The sequence below is a fragment of the Stomoxys calcitrans genome, chromosome 2, assembly GCF_963082655.1.
Source record: "Stomoxys calcitrans chromosome 2, idStoCalc2.1, whole genome shotgun sequence".
Classification (NCBI taxonomy): domain Eukaryota; kingdom Metazoa; phylum Arthropoda; class Insecta; order Diptera; family Muscidae; genus Stomoxys; species Stomoxys calcitrans.
Window position 1 is genome coordinate 133701690 of NC_081553.1, and position 19353 is coordinate 133721042.

At 35.7% G+C, this 19353-nt stretch overlaps 2 protein-coding genes across 4 annotated transcripts in view; both read left to right on the plus strand.

Annotated features, from left to right (window-relative positions):
* The first annotated feature begins 4558 nt into the window (after positions 1-4558).
* On the plus strand, positions 4559-6673 carry LOC106096088 (uncharacterized). The gene has a single exon (XM_013263647.2). It carries the CDS (start codon positions 4634-4636, stop codon positions 6296-6298), a length of 1665 nt encoding a protein of 554 aa, XP_013119101.2. The 5' UTR covers positions 4559-4633; the 3' UTR covers positions 6299-6673.
* A 6233-nt stretch (positions 6674-12906) lies between these two features.
* The window catches only part of LOC106096080 (transcription initiation factor TFIID subunit 1), a 34491-nt gene continuing 28044 nt past the window's right edge, over positions 12907-19353 (plus strand). For 2 of the 3 annotated variants that reach the window (XM_013263630.2, XM_013263631.2), the window contains exons 1-3: positions 17171-17575; positions 17871-18334; positions 18497-19328. In XM_013263630.2, coding sequence (XP_013119084.1) covers positions 17409-17575; positions 17871-18334; positions 18497-19328 — 1463 coding nt within the window. In that variant the 5' untranslated portion in view covers positions 17171-17408. Of the gene's footprint in view, positions 13042-17170; positions 17576-17870; positions 18335-18496; positions 19329-19353 lie in introns of those variants that run through there. The other variant, XM_013263632.2, reaches the window with a different exon arrangement.

The following is a 19353-nucleotide window of genomic DNA, read 5'->3' on the forward strand; positions in this document are numbered from 1 at the left end:
GATATAGCTGCCATATAAACCGATCTGGGATATTGACTTCTTGAGCCTCCAATATGGGTGTCCAATATGGTCTAAATCGATCAATAGCTTGATACATATAAACCTATCTCCCGATTTTGCTTCTTGAACCCCTACAAGGCGCAATTCTTATCCAAATGAACTGAAATATTACACAATGACTTCTACAATGTTCAGCATTCATTTTTGGCCCGAATCGGACTAAACTTGATATAGCTCCAATAGCATAACAGTTCTTATTCAATATTCTTTGTTTGCCCAAAAAGGGATACCGCGAATAGAACTCGACAAATGCGATCCATGTTGGAGGGTATATAAGATTTGGCCCCGCCGCAATTAGCACGTTCTTACTTGTCATCAATTTTAAATTTGGAATGGACAAAACCCAATAATATGTGAGAAGTTTGCCTCTGCTCTTAATGCAATGTTCTTAGCCAAATTTTGTATTTTTACTTCCTATTAGTGTAGGCCGGTTGGGATTGTAAATGATCTATATCGGTCCATGTCTTCATATAGATCTCCCGATTATATTTCTTGAGTCTTTAGAAAGCGCAATTCATATCCGATGTAACTGAAATGAATACCGGGCATGACAAATGCGATTCGTGGTAGAGGGTATATAAGATTCAACACTGCCGAACTTAGCACGCTTTTCTTTCCTTCTTAACTTATATCCTTTTTGGATCATATTAATTGATTATTTATTATGTTTTCATGCAAAAGAATCGTTTGAATTAATTTAATCTATATGTTCCAATTTTTATTACGACCTCCACCCCAACAGAGTATATATATTCTCGATCATCTTTGCATTCAAAGTGGTCTATCGGTCAGTCCAAAGCACGCTAACTTTCGAAGCAATAATTCCAATTAGTGTAGGTTGTAAATGGGCCTATCGGTCCATGTTTCTTATAAAGCTGTTATTCTTTTAAGTCCCATATTGCCAAGATCGATAAATATGTCAGACTTTTTGGGTGTTTTAGGTGTGGGGCGCCACCCAGATACTGGATCCTGAAAATAGATATCAGTTTCGTGCTCTACTTTTAAAAACCTTTCATTTGGGTCCCATATTGTATGCGCGGTCTGTTTGCCTGTATTTGCGGGGTTTTTGGAGAATGGCATAATTTGACCCACATTTTAATACCATATTCGCATTTTACTCACGAATAATTTTCATTTGAGTCCCATATTGCCATTATCGGCCAATATGGGTGTTTAAAGGGAGTTTAGGGTGGGGACGGCTTATATATATATATATATATATATATATATATATATATATATATATATATATATATATATATATATATATATATATATATATATATATATATAACCCGATTTTCACTCCCAAAGCCACTGCAAGCGCATACATTCACCATACATACATTTCCTTGACGACTTCCACAATGTCCATAAAGTTTGCTCGAAATCGATTTGGATTTCATTCTGTTATATATATATATATATATATATATATATATATATATATATTTATGTCCGATTTGAGGTACTATTGCAATAAAATGGTCATTTATTAACCGATTCTCTCGAATTCTCTCGGCAGGAAGGATTTTATCTTGATTCTCTACATTACTTGTAAATTTCTTTGAATTGAATTGAAATATCGCCCAATTTTCACTTCAAGAGCCACTGCAAGCGCATTGTTTAACCAATCTTACCAAAATTTTGCCCAACGCTTTCCTCGACGACTACGACATTACATGAGAAGTTTGCTCGAAATCGGTTTAGAATTAGACATAGCTCCTATATATATGTTCGTCAGATTCTGGGTAATTTGCAATAAAGCTGTCATTTGTGAACCGTTATAACAGTTATAACAGTTTGAGCATATTTGCTGGAAATTTGATACGGATTGATTAATAACCTATTTGAAAACATCTGCAGAGGTCCAACCAAATTGGTTCGGAATTGGATATAGCTCCCACATTGTACTTACAGGGTATGTGTAGGGTATTATACAGTCGGCACCGTCCGACTTTTGCTCTTCCAATTCCTCAATGTATGTTTATTTTTATACCAACCACCGAAGGATGGGGATTTATTTATTTTGTCATTCCGTTTGCAACACATCGAAATATCCATTTCCGACCCTATAAAGTATATATTGTATATTCTTGATCAGCGTAAAAAACTAAGACGATCTAGCCATGTCCGTCCGTCTGTCTGTTGAAATCACGCAACAGTCTTTAAAAATAGAGATATTGAGCTGAAACTTTGCATAGATTATTTTTTTGTCATAAGCAGGTTACGTTCGATGATGTGCTATATCGGACTATATCTTCATATAGCTCCCATATAGACCGATCCGACGATTTAGGGTCTTAGGCCCAAAAAATCCACATTTATTATCCGATTTTGCTGAAATTTGAGACAGTAAGTTGTATTAGACCCTTCGAAATCCTCCATCAATTTGGCTCAGATCGGTCCAGATTTGGATAAAGCTGCCATATAGACCGATCTCTCGATTTAAGGTTTTGGGCCCATAAAAGGCGCATTTATTGTCCGGTGTCGCCGAAATTTGGGACAATGAGTTTTGTTAGGCCCTTCGACATTCTTATTCAATTTGGTCCATCGGTCCAGATTTGGATATAGCTGCCATATAGACCGATCTTTCGATTTAAGGTTTTGGGCCCATAAAAGGCGCATTTATTGTCCGATGTCGCCGAAATTCGGGACAATGAGTTGTGTTAGGCTCTTAGACATTCTACGTCAATTTGGCTCAGATCGGTCCAGATTTGGATATAGCTGCCATATAGACCGATATCTCGATTCAAAGTCTTGACCCAATAATAGGCGTATTTATAATCCGATTTCCCTGAAATTTGACACAGTGACTAATGTTGGTCGTATATGGTTCAATCGGTTTATTTTTAGATATAAAGATCAATATTTTGTTATACACAATTGAACAATGACTTGTAGTCATTAGTATTTGGTTCGAATCGAAACCTATTTCAATATAGCTGCTATTGGGCATAAGGTATGCATTTTTGACCGGATTTTGGCGAAAGGTGGTTTACATATATATCCGAGGTGATGGGTATCAAAAGTTCGGCCCGGCCGAACTTAACCCTTTTTTACTTGTTTATTTTTCATTTTATTTTTCTACTAAGAATACAAAGTTATTTTTCATTGTGTAGGTCGATTGAAGTTCTCAATAGACGAAACCGACACATGCATAGATGTATCTTCCATATAGAACTATGCTATCAATAAAGCTGCCTGGCGTACCTGGAAGTCACCATTTTCTCACCAATCCCCAGATGTAATTTCTTAAAGTCATATAGAGCAACTTTTATTGAGATTGAATATAACTCTCATATAAAACCGCTCGGCTTTGTGGGCCCTAAGATGTCCTTCCCCACCGCGTCGTAGAGTTTAGAATGACGCCGAACGCCTGGATGCCAATATCAGAACATTTTTTATCAGTGGTTTTCGCCTTATTAATGCTGGCTACATTGATGAGGTATCCTGCCATAGTAAAACTTCTCTGCCAAGTGGTGTCGCTATGCGTCACTCCGTTCAGACTCGATATGATATGAGAGAAGTATTCCCTGTTCTTTAATGGAATGTTCATGGAAAATTTGGTTTGTTTTGCTAGTTAAATCACAGAAAATTTACCGTTTTCTGGTTGGTTCAAAGCCAGAACCATGCAAAGATATTTTCGTCATAACCCACATTTATTACATTACATTTTATATGGAGTTTGGGTTCAAAGACAATCTGCACTAATTATGTACTAATGGTCAAGCTCAGTTAAGTCTTAAAAAACAACATTTGTGAATAATTTTGAGTTTCTGTTGGAGGTGGCGAAGTCGATCCGGGTAGTTGGCGTCTCGCTTTCTATTCGCAGCCAAAGTGTCCAGATTTTGTCAAAATTGAAACTTTTGATCTTAGATAAGTTCGATTCTAGTTTAATATCTTACATTGGCTGCTGCTTCATTGTTTCTTTTAAAAATTCCATAAAAATTTCAATTCATTGTACATGGTCTCTAAATTGTGCACCCAGTTATCCTGGGGCTTCGCACTTTTTCTCGCCGTCTTTGGATTCGAGTAAAATCTTATTGGCAAGGCTATTTAGAAAACACCAAAAGACGGTACGACAACATTTTTATATTTTAGACTTTTACTATCTATATCTTGTAAAATCTTCGCATTTTTACAGTTTTTTAAACATTCTTGATGGAAAAAATGATAAAGCAAGGTTTTAACCCTCATAACCTAAGCATTCTAAATGTCCCTAACCACTTCGATTTCGCGACAGTGGTTAGAAAATCGAGCTTCGCTTCATATAAATTGTACTCTTTCATCATGCCAATAAACACCATGTGAAAATTACTTTAGTCTGTTTTGTTCTACTGTTCCATGATTATATCAGCCGCTGTTGTTGCTGCTACCAAAAGATCATTTGCTTTGCTTGGAACGCCTACTATGCCAATGGCAAAAACAGCGACATTTTTCTTTCGAACAAACAACACGGCCTTTGAATGAGAACAAACAACCAACTGGATTTAGTAGGTCTTGCCATTTCAAACGAACCAGACGCGTCTGATCGCGGTCAAAGCATAACTCGGACAAGCTCACCAATAAAATGTTAAATGGGAAATTCTTTACGGGCCTGCCGCCCAAAATGATAGAAAGAGGTGGGGGCGAGGCGGTACCTAATCGTTTGCAATCGCATTTCTTTTGGCCTGATGACTCGAAAGTGGAGTCGGCCGTTGAAACCCGACTCAGGCGTCGCAACAGTGTTCAGTTACAGGAGAGCGCCAAACCTTCATATGGCAAACAAATGTCCATTGGAGACAATGATGTGGATACCAGAAAGAGATTTACAAAAGAATTTTCTCAATCTTCCATACAGTTTTATGATAATCTCAATGACAACGATTCTACGGATTCCAGAAGAACTTTGCCCAGATCCAGGGGACCGAGAAGAGCCGAGTTAACCGAAAAGCCAACTGCCACCAAACTACAACTGCCTGAGACCATAGTGGATGAAGCCTACACCGCGGCCAAAAGGAAACAGGCCTACATGTCTAAAATCGAATTCTACGACTATGTAAATGAGAACGACACTGTCAGCTCAAATCGGAATAATTTGAGAAAACCCAAAATGGATATGAACGACAAACGAGAAATGGAGCGAAACACGAAAAACAGCCCAAAGCTCCAAATAAAACGAGATGTCCGCAGTTTAAGCGAAGAAAAGGAAATTCCAAAAGTCAACAATAGAGACGTACAAACTTTGGAACGACCACGGCCTATAAAGGAAGTAAATGTTAATAAAACATCTTCGAGAGGCGGTAATAACAGGCAGGATATGTATCAAAGAATCAATATAAGCCCGCACACATCCTCCGCCAGACCTAGATATGAGGAGCCATATGAAGATGAGCGGGATCACAAGGAACAGGACATTGCCAGAAGGAGTGCACATTCCAGATATGCCAGTGATCAAGAAACGTATCACAAACCCAATAACTCAGTATTAAAGAAAGATCGTGGCCACAAGAGCTTCGATAGGGAATTGGAAGATCATGAAGACCGTCACTATTTTAATCGAAAGTATGATGAGTATGATGAAGAACCACAATACCGCTCTGCAAATAACGACACTAGTTATAGGAATAGACGAGCCAAATTAGAAACCGATGACTATGAGGAGGATATCGGATCCAGGATGAAGACGGTGCGCATACAATCATCACCCCCGAGGAAGCACCAATACTATCGTGATGATTACGACGATGACGAAACCCATGTAAGCCATCAACGCAACCGAGAATCGCCCACAAGAGAACGCACACATCACGGAAATACTCAACGTCACACTGAATACAGAAGGACAGAACTTTACGAAGTTGATTCACCATGTGAAGATAATGACGAAGCAATGAACAACAAGTACAGCGGAAGCGGTGGCAATAGCACCAAATCGCGCATTAATAGAGTGTCGAATAAATTGAACAACGAAGTTCAAAGGCGACGCAATGCATCTCCCTCGCCTGGCCCAGCAACAAAGAGTCGTTCTCCTGCAAATCCCTCACGAAATGCACCAGCCGCTACCAGTGCAGCTACAAACGAAGTAAACAAACCTCGTAAACATCTGCGCAGTAGCCTTTGTTTTCATGATGGTGCAATTATAGCTGAAAATGATGCTACGCTGTCGCCCACATCTCAAAAACCAACAGCAGCGCCTCGCCGCAATATTCGCAGTTCGGCCACCAAACGGGTTAGTGTAGGTTTACCGGATTGATCGCTAAGCAGAGCAGCGAAACAATGGCAACAGCCACAAGCGTGCGAATTGAGTGTTGAACTTCGATTGGCCGACAGACAGACATACAGCCATTCGGAAGATAGATGGTGTCATATGCATATCAAGTACGGCTTAATTTGTTCATATTGTCACTTCGGTGTTTACTCTGTGGGAAACAAGTGTTGCCAAATTCAATTGCTCACACACTCGTACTTACTTACTACATATGCAAGTCTTATAGCCGCCTTGTCTTAAAGCCCCTTCAAGTTAAATCTCCCCTAAAACGTATTAATTTATATCCTATTTATAGTGCTCTTAAGAAACATTTAACACCCACTCTCAAATAAAATGATGTTAGCTCAAAACTAAACGAAATATGTACTCTTGTTTGATTTGCACTTGAAATCTGATCGTCACCTCTATTGATAGAAATTAAAATGTGTGTGTGTGTGTGTTTTGAAACTCTAATTTGCATGATTATAAAAGTTATAGAAAATTTTTATGTAAGAATTAGACTACTTGTTACATTTTCCAAAATTTGAATTATATTGACGTAGGCAATTATTATTTGTTTGTTAATCTATTATTAACTTTATTCGTTTATTTATTTTATTATAGGATGGGTGTATACTTACTCCGTTACTTCATTTGAATCGTCTCAAAATGATGATTTGAGACCTTATAAACTGCACTTCTGGATTGTTAAGACATTTGAAGGCGGTCTAGCGCAATATAGCCGGTGCTGTCAGGTTGTTTTCGTAAAAAACCATAAAATTATCAGGGGTGTCGTCCAAACCCAAAACGAGAAAATAGGCTTATATTCGGGTACAGTTCTTACTTAGGGCTGGTACTATGTTCATAATTCACAGCGGAAAATCCGATTTTTTTTGATGCACTATACAATCTCAATGATAACATAATTCATTATTTTAAAATTTTACCATAGGTAATGAGAGAATGTCATACTGAATGAAATCAGTAAGTTATTAAAAACAAATAAATACATGCTAAGTTCGGCCGGGCGAATCTTGGGAACCCACCACCATGGATTCTGCCAAAAATTTATACATACCAAATTTCTACCAAATCAGGCGAAAATTTAAAGTATAAACCTATTTAGACCATACTTAGCCCGATTTTTACAACTCGCAACAAAACACTACGTGCAAATTTTCAGTTAAATCGGATTACAATTGCGGCTTCCAGAGGCCCAAGAAATCAAGTGGGGAGATCGGATTATATGGGAGCTATATCAGATTATGGACCGATTCCGACCATTCTTGGCACGATTGTTGGCAGTTGTAATACTACACTACGTGCGAAATTTCAGCTAAATCGGATTACATTTGCAGCTTCTAGAGGCTCAAGAAGTCAAATCGGGAGTTTGGTTAATATGGGAGCTATATCAGGTTATGGACCGATTCCGACCATACTTGGCACGATTGTTGGAAGTCGTAATACAACATTACTTGCGGTTACAATCGGATTCAATTGCGGCTTCTAGGGGCTCAAAAAGTCGAATGGGGAGATCGATTTATATTCAATAAGAATAAGCTGACCAAAATTTGAAGCGGCGAGCTTTTCGCGTTCGACCGCTATCGTGATTTCGTCAGACTGACGGACACGGTTAGATCGACTCAGAATGTCAAGACGATCAAGAATATATTCACTGAAAAAAAACGTATCGTATTAGGTAATAAAAAATTTACCAAAAGATAGTATAAAAATTTGATTACGCTTTATGAAAATTTTTCTTGTTATGAAAATTTAATAAACTATGGGAACATATCCTATTACCAAAGAAATTGCAATTAGTTCATATACTTAAAGTGGATATGTAAATTTCCTAAAAATTTTCTTTACAACCAGTTAAAAAAAATTAAAATCACGTTAAAAAATACTTCCGGTAAGGAAAACTACATCTTATATTGTAGTCTATAACAACCACTAAAATTTTGTATGGAAAAAAAATTCAAAAACATATACTCCTTTACAGGATGTAAATATCGGGTAGGCAATTATTTTCTTTTATTCATGTTAATGGATGGCTAAGTCAGTTGGATTTGTTACGAGTTCGGGTGCGTATCGTTACAGCGGAGAGAAAAAAGCCACATGCAGAAAAAAAGAGGTAAAAACATAGTCAAGTCATGTTAATTTTTAAAATATGAATTAAGTGAAATGAAATTGAATTTACTAACGAATAGCATTTTGTATTTATAAAATTCACAGCCTTGATGGCCGTTCGTACCAAATTTTCATAGCGTCTTTTATGAAAAAACATCAATTATAACGAATAAGTTCTATTATATTTGTTTTTGTAATTTGTAATTTTTATTTACACCTGCACAACAAGAATATAAAATTCTTATAATTAAAGTGCGGGTAATATCTCCAACAATTGTACATAGTAAACACTTAAAACTAAGAACCTATAGCTATACAATACATCACAGATTTTGAATGAATAACTTACTAACGGAAAAAACTAACATTTGTGGCTTTGTAGATTTGAATTTAAAAGAAAAAAAAACAAACATGAATTTATCAATTAAAGAGGAATTAATGAACTTAGTTGGTCTGAAAAAAAAGAAATTAAGGTAAGTATAAAAGAATAAAAATAAATATATAAATGAGTCTTAACATTCATCAACTTAATGCAGTAAAATGTTTCCAAAGTCTTGTTTTAAATGTTGCCGAGTTACTGAGTAATTGCAGATCTTTAGGAAGTGAGTTCCAGAGACGTACAGCGAATATGAACATATGCCATTCAAAAACAAGCCTCCGATACATTTTGGGAATGATTTTTTTACCTCTAATAGATCTGGCGAAATCAATAAATCCATACAGATATTGTGGTGCCAGCGTGTAGATCAGTTTATGCAGGAAAGTAAGCGATCTCAGGTACAACAAGTGCTGTAAGGAGACGCCATACAGGGATAAAGAGTATTCAGAGATGGAATCGCGCCGTCTCAAGCCAAATACATAACGAGTAACGCTATTAAAAAAGGTGTTTAGCTTACGTCTACTTACGGAGTCGCAATTAGCAAACAACTCTCAGCCGTAGAGAATGTCAGGAACAAGATAGGTCTTTGCCAATAGAGACCTAACCCCATTTTTTAATTCTTATCATTTATTTAGTTTTTATTAATTTACTTATATATTTATTTATTTAATTCATTTATATATTGTTCTATGCATTTGTTTATTAGTGTATCAATTATTTTTATTATTTTCTATTTATTCGTTGTTTTTTATTTATTTGTGTTTGTTTGTTTTATTTATTTATTTACTTTTGTATTTATTTTTTATTAGTTTATTTATTAAACAATTATTTTTTTTTCATTTTATTTAATTTTGTTTTGTTTAATTTTATTTTCATTCATTTTCTTATTTCGTTTTAGATATTCTAGGTAGGTAATAAAACTCCGGGTAATATTCTTAAAAGCACAAGTACCGTGGCTTTTTTGCAATAAAAAAATGTCAATTTTAGGTAAGAACTAAACTAAGCTCTATTTAAATGTGTAAATACATGTAAAACAATTAAATCCAAATAAACTATTAAATATTTCAGAAAACAGAAGTTTTCAACTACCGATTTGTAAACACTTTATATAAGCTTTGGGTAAAGCATTCATGGAAAGTTGTTTTTTCTACTTCCTAGTGCAATTAAAATCTAACATTTAATATAGTGCCTCTTACGTTGAAATAAATTTTCATAACACTGGAAAAAGAGAAAATTTTCTAAGAAATACATCACTATTTCCAATTTTAAGGCTGGTACTACGTTCTTTTTTAAGGAAAATTTCCGAAAATCGTTCTTTCGGTGGTTTGACAAGGTTGATTTTTTTGGGATTCTTTGGCCAAAATGTTGCCATTTACATATAAAAAAATATGGCATCAAACAATTTATCAGCTGCTTACGAGCATGTGTGTACACACAAATGTGAGTGTATGGGTCGTACTGAAATTCATGTATGTTTTTGTAATTTCAATTAAAACCCACCCCTTCGTAATGTATAATGAAATACAAAACAATTTAAAAAGAGACAAGTGCAGAATTTATTTGTAAAAATAATTAGATTTTGTAGTATTTTCACAGTTATAAGTTAGTTAGGCACAACTTTCCCAAAAGCCTTTGTCAGTATCTTACACTTTTATCCAAATATTGTTGTTGTAACTGCAAGACCAAAAGCGTAACACATTCTTTCACAAACCGTATAATTTCGTACAGATTGATTGAGTTGCATGTTGTGAAAGAACAACTTTTTTCTTTCGAGTATATTTACTTATATTAAAAAAATACTTTCTTATTTATGCAAACAGTTTATTTTTATTTATACAAACAGTTTATTTTTTTTCCAACCAGAGTACATGTGAACAACATCACTAACACTAACAAAGACCCAGTTAAAACGATCTAGACATGTCCGTCCGTTCGTCTGTCTGTTGAAATCACGCTACAATCTTTAAAAATAGAGATATTGAGCTGAAATTTTGCACAGGTTCTTTTTTTTCCATAAGCAGGTAAAGTTCGAAGATGGGCTATATCGGACTATATCTTGATATAGCCCCCATATAGACTGATCCGCCGATTTGGGGTCCCTTAAAAGCCACATTTATTATCCGATTTTGCTGAAGTTTGGGACAATGAGTTGCGTTAGGCCCTTCGACATTCTTCGTCAATTTGGCCCAGATCGGTTTAGATTTGGATATAGCTGCCATATAGACCGATCTCTCGATATAAGGTTTTGATCCCATAAAATGCTCATTTATTGTCCGATGTTGCCGAAATTCAGGACAGTGAGTTAAGTTAAGCCCCTTGACATACTTATGCAATATCGCACAGATCGGTCCAGATTTGGATATAGCTGCCATATAGACCGATATCTAGGTTTAAGGTTTTGGGGCCATAAAAGACGCATTTATTGTCCGATGTCGCTGAAATTTGAGACAGTGAGTTAAGTTAGGCTCTTCGACGTCTTTCTTCATTTTTGCCCAGATCGGTCCAGATTTGAATATAGCTGTCATATAGACCGATCTTTCGATTTAAGGTTTTGGGCCCATAAAAGGGGCATTTATTGTCCGATTTCGCTGAAATTTGGGACAGTGCTTTGTGTTAGGCTCTTCGACATGTTTCTGCAACTTGGCCCAAATCGGTCCAAATTTGGATATAGCTGCCATGTAGACCGATATCTCGATTTAAAGTCTTGGCCCCATAAAAAGGCGCATTTATAATCCGATTTCACTAAAATTTGACACAGTGACTTATGTTAGGCTTTTCGATGTATGGTTCAGATCGGTTTATTTTTAGACATAGCAACTGTACTTATTAGTATTTGGTCCAAATCGGAACCTATTTTGATATAACTGCTATGGGACATAAGGTATGAAATTTTCACCGAATTTTGATGAAAGGTGGTTTACATATATACCCGAGGTGGTGGGTCTCCAAAGTTCGGCCCGGCCGAACTTAACGCTTTTTACTTGTTTTTTACATGGGGTTTTAACGCGAAAACCGAATATAGTACCGGCCTTTATATGTAATAAATTAAGGTTTATCGCACAACAAAGATGTATGAAATTGGCATTAAAATGCATAAAAATTATTCTTATGTTATGTTCGAAACATGCTGAAATTGAGTTCAGATATCCCAACTTCTTGAAAATTTCAACTAGATTTTAGATCACTCGCATATACCTAAAATAAGGATTTGCGTATACCAAACGGGACAAAAAAATCTTAAGCGCCAAATTATGGTCAATTTTACTACCAATTAGGTCAATTTCCATTCATTTGTGATTCACTTTTTTGAGTGTATACTTTATGGAGTCGCAGATCAATATTTCAAGGTGTTACAAACGAAATAACTAAGTCAATATACCCCCCATCCTATGTTGGTAGATATAAAAATTAATCGCGAAAATAATAATGATTTTTATGCACTGAAAAAAAATTGTTCTAATATAAAAGATTTTTTTTTTTCGTAATACTGACAACTGATTTTGTCCTAAATGTCAAGTAAATGCCTCTAATTTTTAAAACCTAGCTTGGAGCTTAAACATAAAGATTTATTAACGTTAAAAATAGTATGTGTAATCTTTAACATCTCGTCCTTGACATAAGGATGCATACCTTTGAGCTAAATTTGAGGTGCGTTATATCGCAGTATATTAACTTTAATATAAAGAAATTACCTAAATATTGAAAGAGACCACATGACTTTGATTAAAAGTAAAAATGACATTGATATTAGTAAGAAATGTTTGCATCTTCATTGCTTAAATTAAAAAACACTTAGACAAAAGTCAATTTTTTATTAAAATTTAAGATATTGGACCTCACTAAGTGGTCCATCCATTTGTCGTGTCGCTAAGCTGCACATTATTGACGCGTTCAATCGTCGAATGTGGTGAACCTAAGACAAAGACAAATTGGTAACATACGGAAGACAACATGTCTTGTGTTTTAATGTCTTATCAAATTTCATATGTGGAAGAGCTAAGCAACGAAACATTTCGGAATTATAGAAAAAATAAATAAATAGTTGAAAATATACCATATCAAAGAGTGACATTTTTTAAATTTGACTTTTGCAATAGTTTTATTCCATCCAAATTTATTAATTTGAAATTGAATTTTAAATTTACCTAAAAATCCCAAATTATAAAAAAGGAAATTTTTAAAGTTTTATGACGCCTTTGCCGTTTTTTTCAATCGTTTATTTGACGCCATAAAATATAAGGTAAATTGCATTCCTTGGATTTTTATTCAGCGGTGATTATGTTCTCATTAATACTGGCAACATTTGTGAGATCAGTCATGTTAAACTTCTGTACATTTTGGTTCTATCCGGTACAAGTTTAAGCTCAATGTTAGAAGACCTCATTTTTATTGCCTAGACCAGACGTCTTGCCGCAGACCGACAGGACTCTAGTAAGAAAGTTTTCACAGCCGATTAGATAAAGTAAATACCTCGTGTCGCCAGTAGAAGGAGAAAACAACCGATGAGAATTTTTTCTGGTATTCTTACCGTGATTTGAACCCAGGCTCTTAACGTGAAAGGCGGATATGCTAACCTCTGAGCTACGGTGGCCACAATATTTTTAAAGATATATTTTATAAGGAAATAAAGGATAAGGAAATAAAAAATAAAACTAATCAAATACCAACATATTCATAAATTGCAATTCCATTGCAGGATATTGTCCAGCTTTAGACCATTGTTTAATGCTTTCTATTCTATTCGACTTTATCAAAAAGTCGACTTTTGCATAACATTTACAAGTTTTTGTAAACTTTCATAAAGGGGAGGCATTAAGAAAAGTTTTAAATGCAAAATTGACACATTTTATATCAAACCACCTACAAACTAGCTGAACCGGGCCCGGTCCGCTGCGCCTTTTACTTTATATGGAACAAAATTTTCCTTTGAATATTTATTTTCGACAATTAAAGAGCTTTTAGTGAAATACCATGCTACGAAAATATTGGGTTGCCCAAAAAGTAATTGCGGATTTTTCATATAGTCGGCGTTGACAAATTTTTTCACAGCTTGTGACTCTGTAATTGCATTCTTTCTTCTGTCAGTTATCAGCTGTTACTTTTAGCTTGCTTTAGAAAAAAAGTATATTTGATTAAAGTTCATTCTAAGTTTTATTAAAAATGCATTTACTTCCTTTTAAAAAATCCGCAATTACTTTTTGGGCAACCCAATAGTATATCGCTTGACTAACTGTTTAACAATATAAGTGCCTTTATCTGAATCCCATATGATCTTTATTAGTCTACGAATTTAAGTTTGATGTAAGATGTACTCCATTCTTAAAATACTTTACTTCAGCCCGATATTCTCATGATGTCCGATTTAGGGGTGTTTTCGGGGGTGAGGTGGTCCCCCAGACACTTGGCCCAGAAAAAATATCAGCATCGTGCTCTTCTCTTAAATACCATTTATTTAAACCCCATCTTGCCATTGAGGAATTTGCACAATGAGGCATCCCACAAAACACATGGCCCCAAAATTGGATATCAAATTCGTTTTCTAATCTCAAATACCTTTCATTTGAGCCACATATTGGCATGGTCGAAAAATTTTGGGAAAGGGGTGATGCCCTAAATACATGGTCCTACATTTGGATATCAAATTCGTATTCTACTCCCAAATACCTTTATTTGAGCCCCATATTGCAATGGTCAGTAAAAAATTGCTGTTTGTTGGGGAATTTTGGGAAAGGGGTAGACCCCCAGAAAATTGGTCCCGAAAGTGGATATCAATTCTTGCCCTATCCCCATACCTTTCATTTAAGCTCCACATTGGCTTGGTCGGTAAATATGGCCAATTTAAGGGTGTTTTAGGATTGGGGTGGTACCCCAAACACTAAGCCCGGAAAATATATCAGCAACGTGCTCTATTCTCATATACATATCTATATATCATTGATTTGAACCCCATATTGCCATTGGCCTCAAAATTGGATATGAAATCCGTTCTAATCTCATCTAAACTCTTTATTGCAAAGGTCAGCAAATATGTCCGGCTTGGGTTATTGGTCACAAAAACTATAAATAGTTAGTTCCACTCACTTTAAGACCCAAATTGACTTGGTGAGCAAATAAAGCTGCCATTAGACGATAAGACATATCATGTGAGCTGTCACTTTCTGTATACATAATAATTGTCGTATGTACGTCGAATACGAAAAGGCCACGCTCTAATCTAATAAAGTTCGTTCGTAAAAGTGAGCTGTCACTTTCTGTATACATAAGACTTGTCTTATGTACGTCGAATACGAAAAGGCCACGCTCTAATCGGCATGTATTGTCATATGTATTGTACTTTCTTTTATAGACATGTATCTATATGTATGTTGGATGAAATAAAAGCTTGATTTAAAGTTGCATATTTATTCCAAAACCCATTTGCCATATTAAAATTTTCATACGTATCACGCGATGTGTACAACTTTCAGAGTTGCTGTTTTTGAAATTACATATGACATGCCTTATGGTCTAATGGTAGATTAATAACCAGAGCATTAATTTATATATTCATTTACAGGTAGTGGCAGTTGCCCAACAACAAAATATTGAGTACACTTTCTGTCAAAATCCGTGATTAGAGCAACTATGAATTTGTGTATGTTACTAGGTCGTGCCATTTTTCGTTGTTTGTGTGTATATGGTTCTTAACTATAATACACACACACAACCAAAACTATAAGGTTGCCCAAAAAGTAATTGCGGATTTTTTAAAAGAAAGAAAATGCATTTTTAATAAAGCTTAGAATGAACTTTAATCAAATATACTTTTTTTACACTTTTTTTCTAAAGCAAGCTAAAAGTAACAGCTGATAACTGACAGAAGAAAGAATGCAATTACAGAGTCACAAGCTGTGAAAGAATTTGTCAACGCCGACTATATGAAAAATCCGCAATTACTTTTTGGGCACCCCAATAGTTGACAGATAGTGCACTTCGCGAGAAAAAAATTGTACTCAGTTGTAACGGTACACAACCTGGTAATTATGCAATGAATAAACCTTCTTTTAACAAATTTGGTTTCTCGTTCACTTTTAAGGTAATTTAGAAGATATGGCAACATTACGCATCAATCATCAATAAGAGTGTTCGCGTGCCCAAGAAGTTGTACAATTTCTTACGGGAAGTCTTCTTCTGGTTGTTTTGTTTTTCTCCCGCAGAAGTTTCTTACTGTTTTGCAAAATTTTTATTGGCAAATTGTTACTGTATAAGTACCGAACACACCGTTATATTATACAGGTATCGGTAAACAAAACACAGGTAACCGGCACCCAATTGCCGGTTATGGTTATGATAAGCAATGAGCATATATTCAGAAAACCAAATTCCTTTAACCAGAAGATTATCAAGACAATAAACTACGAGTATTACCGGAGAATGAGAAAGGCTGGTACTATATCCACTTTTCGCAATATATTTCGCCGATTACTTTTTTTTATATAATATATTGGGTTGCCCAAAAAGTAATTGCGGATTTTTTAAAAGAAAGTAAATGCATTTTTTATAAAACTTAGAATGAACTTTAATCAAATATACTTTTTTCACACTTTTTATCTAAAGCAAGCTAAAAGCAACAGCTGATAACTGACAGAAGAAAGAATGCAATTACAGAGTCACAAGCTGTGAAAAAATTTGCCAACGCCGACTATATGACAAAATCCGCAATTACTTTTTGGGCAACCCAATATTAAGAAGCAAAACAACTTGCTGATTTTATTCAGTAGGACATTCCCTCATTAGTTATGGTAAAACTTTAATAAAAATGTTATTTTATCATTGTTTTTTGTGTAGTTTCGCGAAAATATGGTGTTTCCACGGTTAAAAACGAACATAGTACCATACATAAAAATGCGTTTAATGTCGCCAAAAATTCCGGATCTATGACCTTTTCGAGAATTAATTGCTAAATCCTGTGTTTTTTGCAGGTTTTACCATATAAAAAAATCCAGTTTTGCAGGATTTATTTTTAGACCCCAAATAAACTCGATTTTTTGGCTGAATAATCGATAATAGTAGCAAAACATTCAACTGCATTCAAGAATTGTGTATGGTTGTGTGTGATATGCACATTCATGTATACGCATGTACGCTTGTGTATATCACTTAAATCCCCAAAAACGCAGTGTAAACGGACAGGGTTTGTTTTTGGATTTGGTTAAATCCAGATCATAAAAATTTCAATGCATACGTGCTAAAAGGATATTTTTTTAAACGTCTTATTGTACAATCCGTCTTTTAATGTGCACATCCCATGTTGTTTACTGCTTTAACCAGTTATCCGATATTTGGTTTCACAATATAAAATTACTCAGCTGATTAGCATTTTGTATAAATTGACCGACTGTGTAAAATTTACAGGAGCCACAAACTACTTTCTTTTTGAAAGGATATTTCCATATTTCCTGCCTCCAATAAGTTAAAAAATAAACAATTTACATTTTCCTTGGCACAAAAAAGAACTTTGGCCAGAAACTTCAGCAGCATTGGCCGACGTGAACACAGGAACAACGTTAGATTTTTCTTATTCAGTACACCTGCTTCCCCAAAAGAGTTAATAATTTACTAAGCGAAATGGATTCGGACAGTGACGATGATGGTTCGATCGGAGGTGGTGGAGGTGGATTTGTGGGCATTGATTTCCTTTTCGGTAATATCGACTCTGAGGGGAAACTTATGGATGATGATGCGGTGGGTGCCTTTGATCCCGAAATAAAAGAACATTTAGGTTCATTGGCAAAGTAAGTCTTGAAGTGTTACCGGAAGCCAAACTTATTGATTATTTCTCAGTGACTGGTTTACTAGAGAGCTTACATAAAACCGAAATGTGTATTAGCTGAGGAATAATAATAAAGATGGCAACAAAATTATCCCAACAATTGAGCTTATACAAAGTTTTCTCGCTTCCTTAGCGGTTGTTGCTACAATTATTTTGTTGTATAATAACAAAGTTTAACTAATGATTCTATTTTGTGGTGAAATTTTGTTTTCATCAAGTTCTGAAAATGTTTTCATGTGTGTCTACTTCATTTTTAGAATGGGTCTTCATTCCATGCTGAATGAAGTAATCGAAGCCGAAGATGCCGATGATGAAGGCGAAGACGAGCCCAAGCCTATGAGTGATTTTGATGCTTTAAAATCAGGTCTTTTGGATTCTAAGCTCAACCAAGAAGATGACAGTGGTGAAATTATAAAGGATGATAATGCAGTCGATTACTCAGATATAACCGAGTTGTCGGAGGACTGCCCCAAAACTCCACCCTCTGAAATACAAACCATGGAGGCTATTAAATCCGAAGAACTGAATATGTTGGAAGATTTAGAAGATGCTATACCTGCTACAAAAGTCCAAAGTATATCATGTACTTCAAAGGATGATAAAGAATTAATGCCCCCGCCAAGCACTCCTGTCAGAACTCAAACAAACAGTACACAGGAGGGTCAGTCCAAGCAAAGCGGATCAGATAGTGGCATGGATTCAGACATCAAGTCGGAGAAATGTGAGTACATTTTGTTTATAAACGTAATAATTCTTCGGTAGACTTTAGTTCCCAAATACAAAACCAGTAAGGCCATATATATATAGTATACCAAGCTATCTCTATCTCAATACAATCTAGGATAAAGGGCAATACATTTTCGCTTTAATCTCATATTTACAGCCGCTGAACGTAAACTAGATACTCCATTGGCTGACATGCTGCCATCAAAATATGCAAATGTTGATGTACGAGAGTTGTTTCCCGATTTTAGACCTGACAAAGTTTTGAGATTTTCTCGCTTGTTTGGGCCCGGAAAACCATCAAGTCTCCCACAAATTTGGCGGCATGTTAAAAAACGACGACGAAAGCGTAAACAATCTCGCGACCATAAAACACTTCATAACCCGGGATCGGATTCCACTAGCGATTCGGAAGAACCACGCAAGAAGGGGTTTGGCTTACATTTCGGACCCGATCCCATGCCGTCACAATGTGTGTCGGACGACGAGGATAAGCTTTTAAGTATATATAATGATGAAGACGTTAAGCAAGTTCCGGATAGTGGAGAAAATAGCGAAAATAAACCAAAAATTGCTGACTGGCGTTATGGACCAGCACAAATTTGGTACGATATGTTGGATGTCCCTGATTCTGGAGATGGCTTCAATTACGGATTTAAAGTCAAACAAGAGCCGAAAAACTTAAAATCACAGCAGCATGCGAAAAAAGAAGAACCAAAAAAGACAGAGGAGGAAGCACCCGTAGCAGAAGACGCGTTCCTTATGGTCTCCCAATTGCACTGGGAGGACGAAGTTGTGTGGGATGGTAATGAGATAAAGGCAAAAGTTTTACAAAAACTCAATTCGAAAACAAATGCCGCCGGTTGGCTACCTTCGAGTGGTTCCAGAGCTTTTACACCAGCCGGTAAGGCCTTGCCAGTGACGGGAGCAACAACAAGTAAAATGTCAACCTCAAGTGGCGGTTCTTCCAGCAAACAAAAGGCTAACCAGAAGTAAGTATGTTTGAGTTCATTTGTG

Coding starts and splice junctions, on each gene's coding strand:
- LOC106096088 (XM_013263647.2), top strand. CDS start 4,634: ATGTTAAATGGGAAATTCTTTACGGGCCTGCCGCCCAAAATGATAGAA.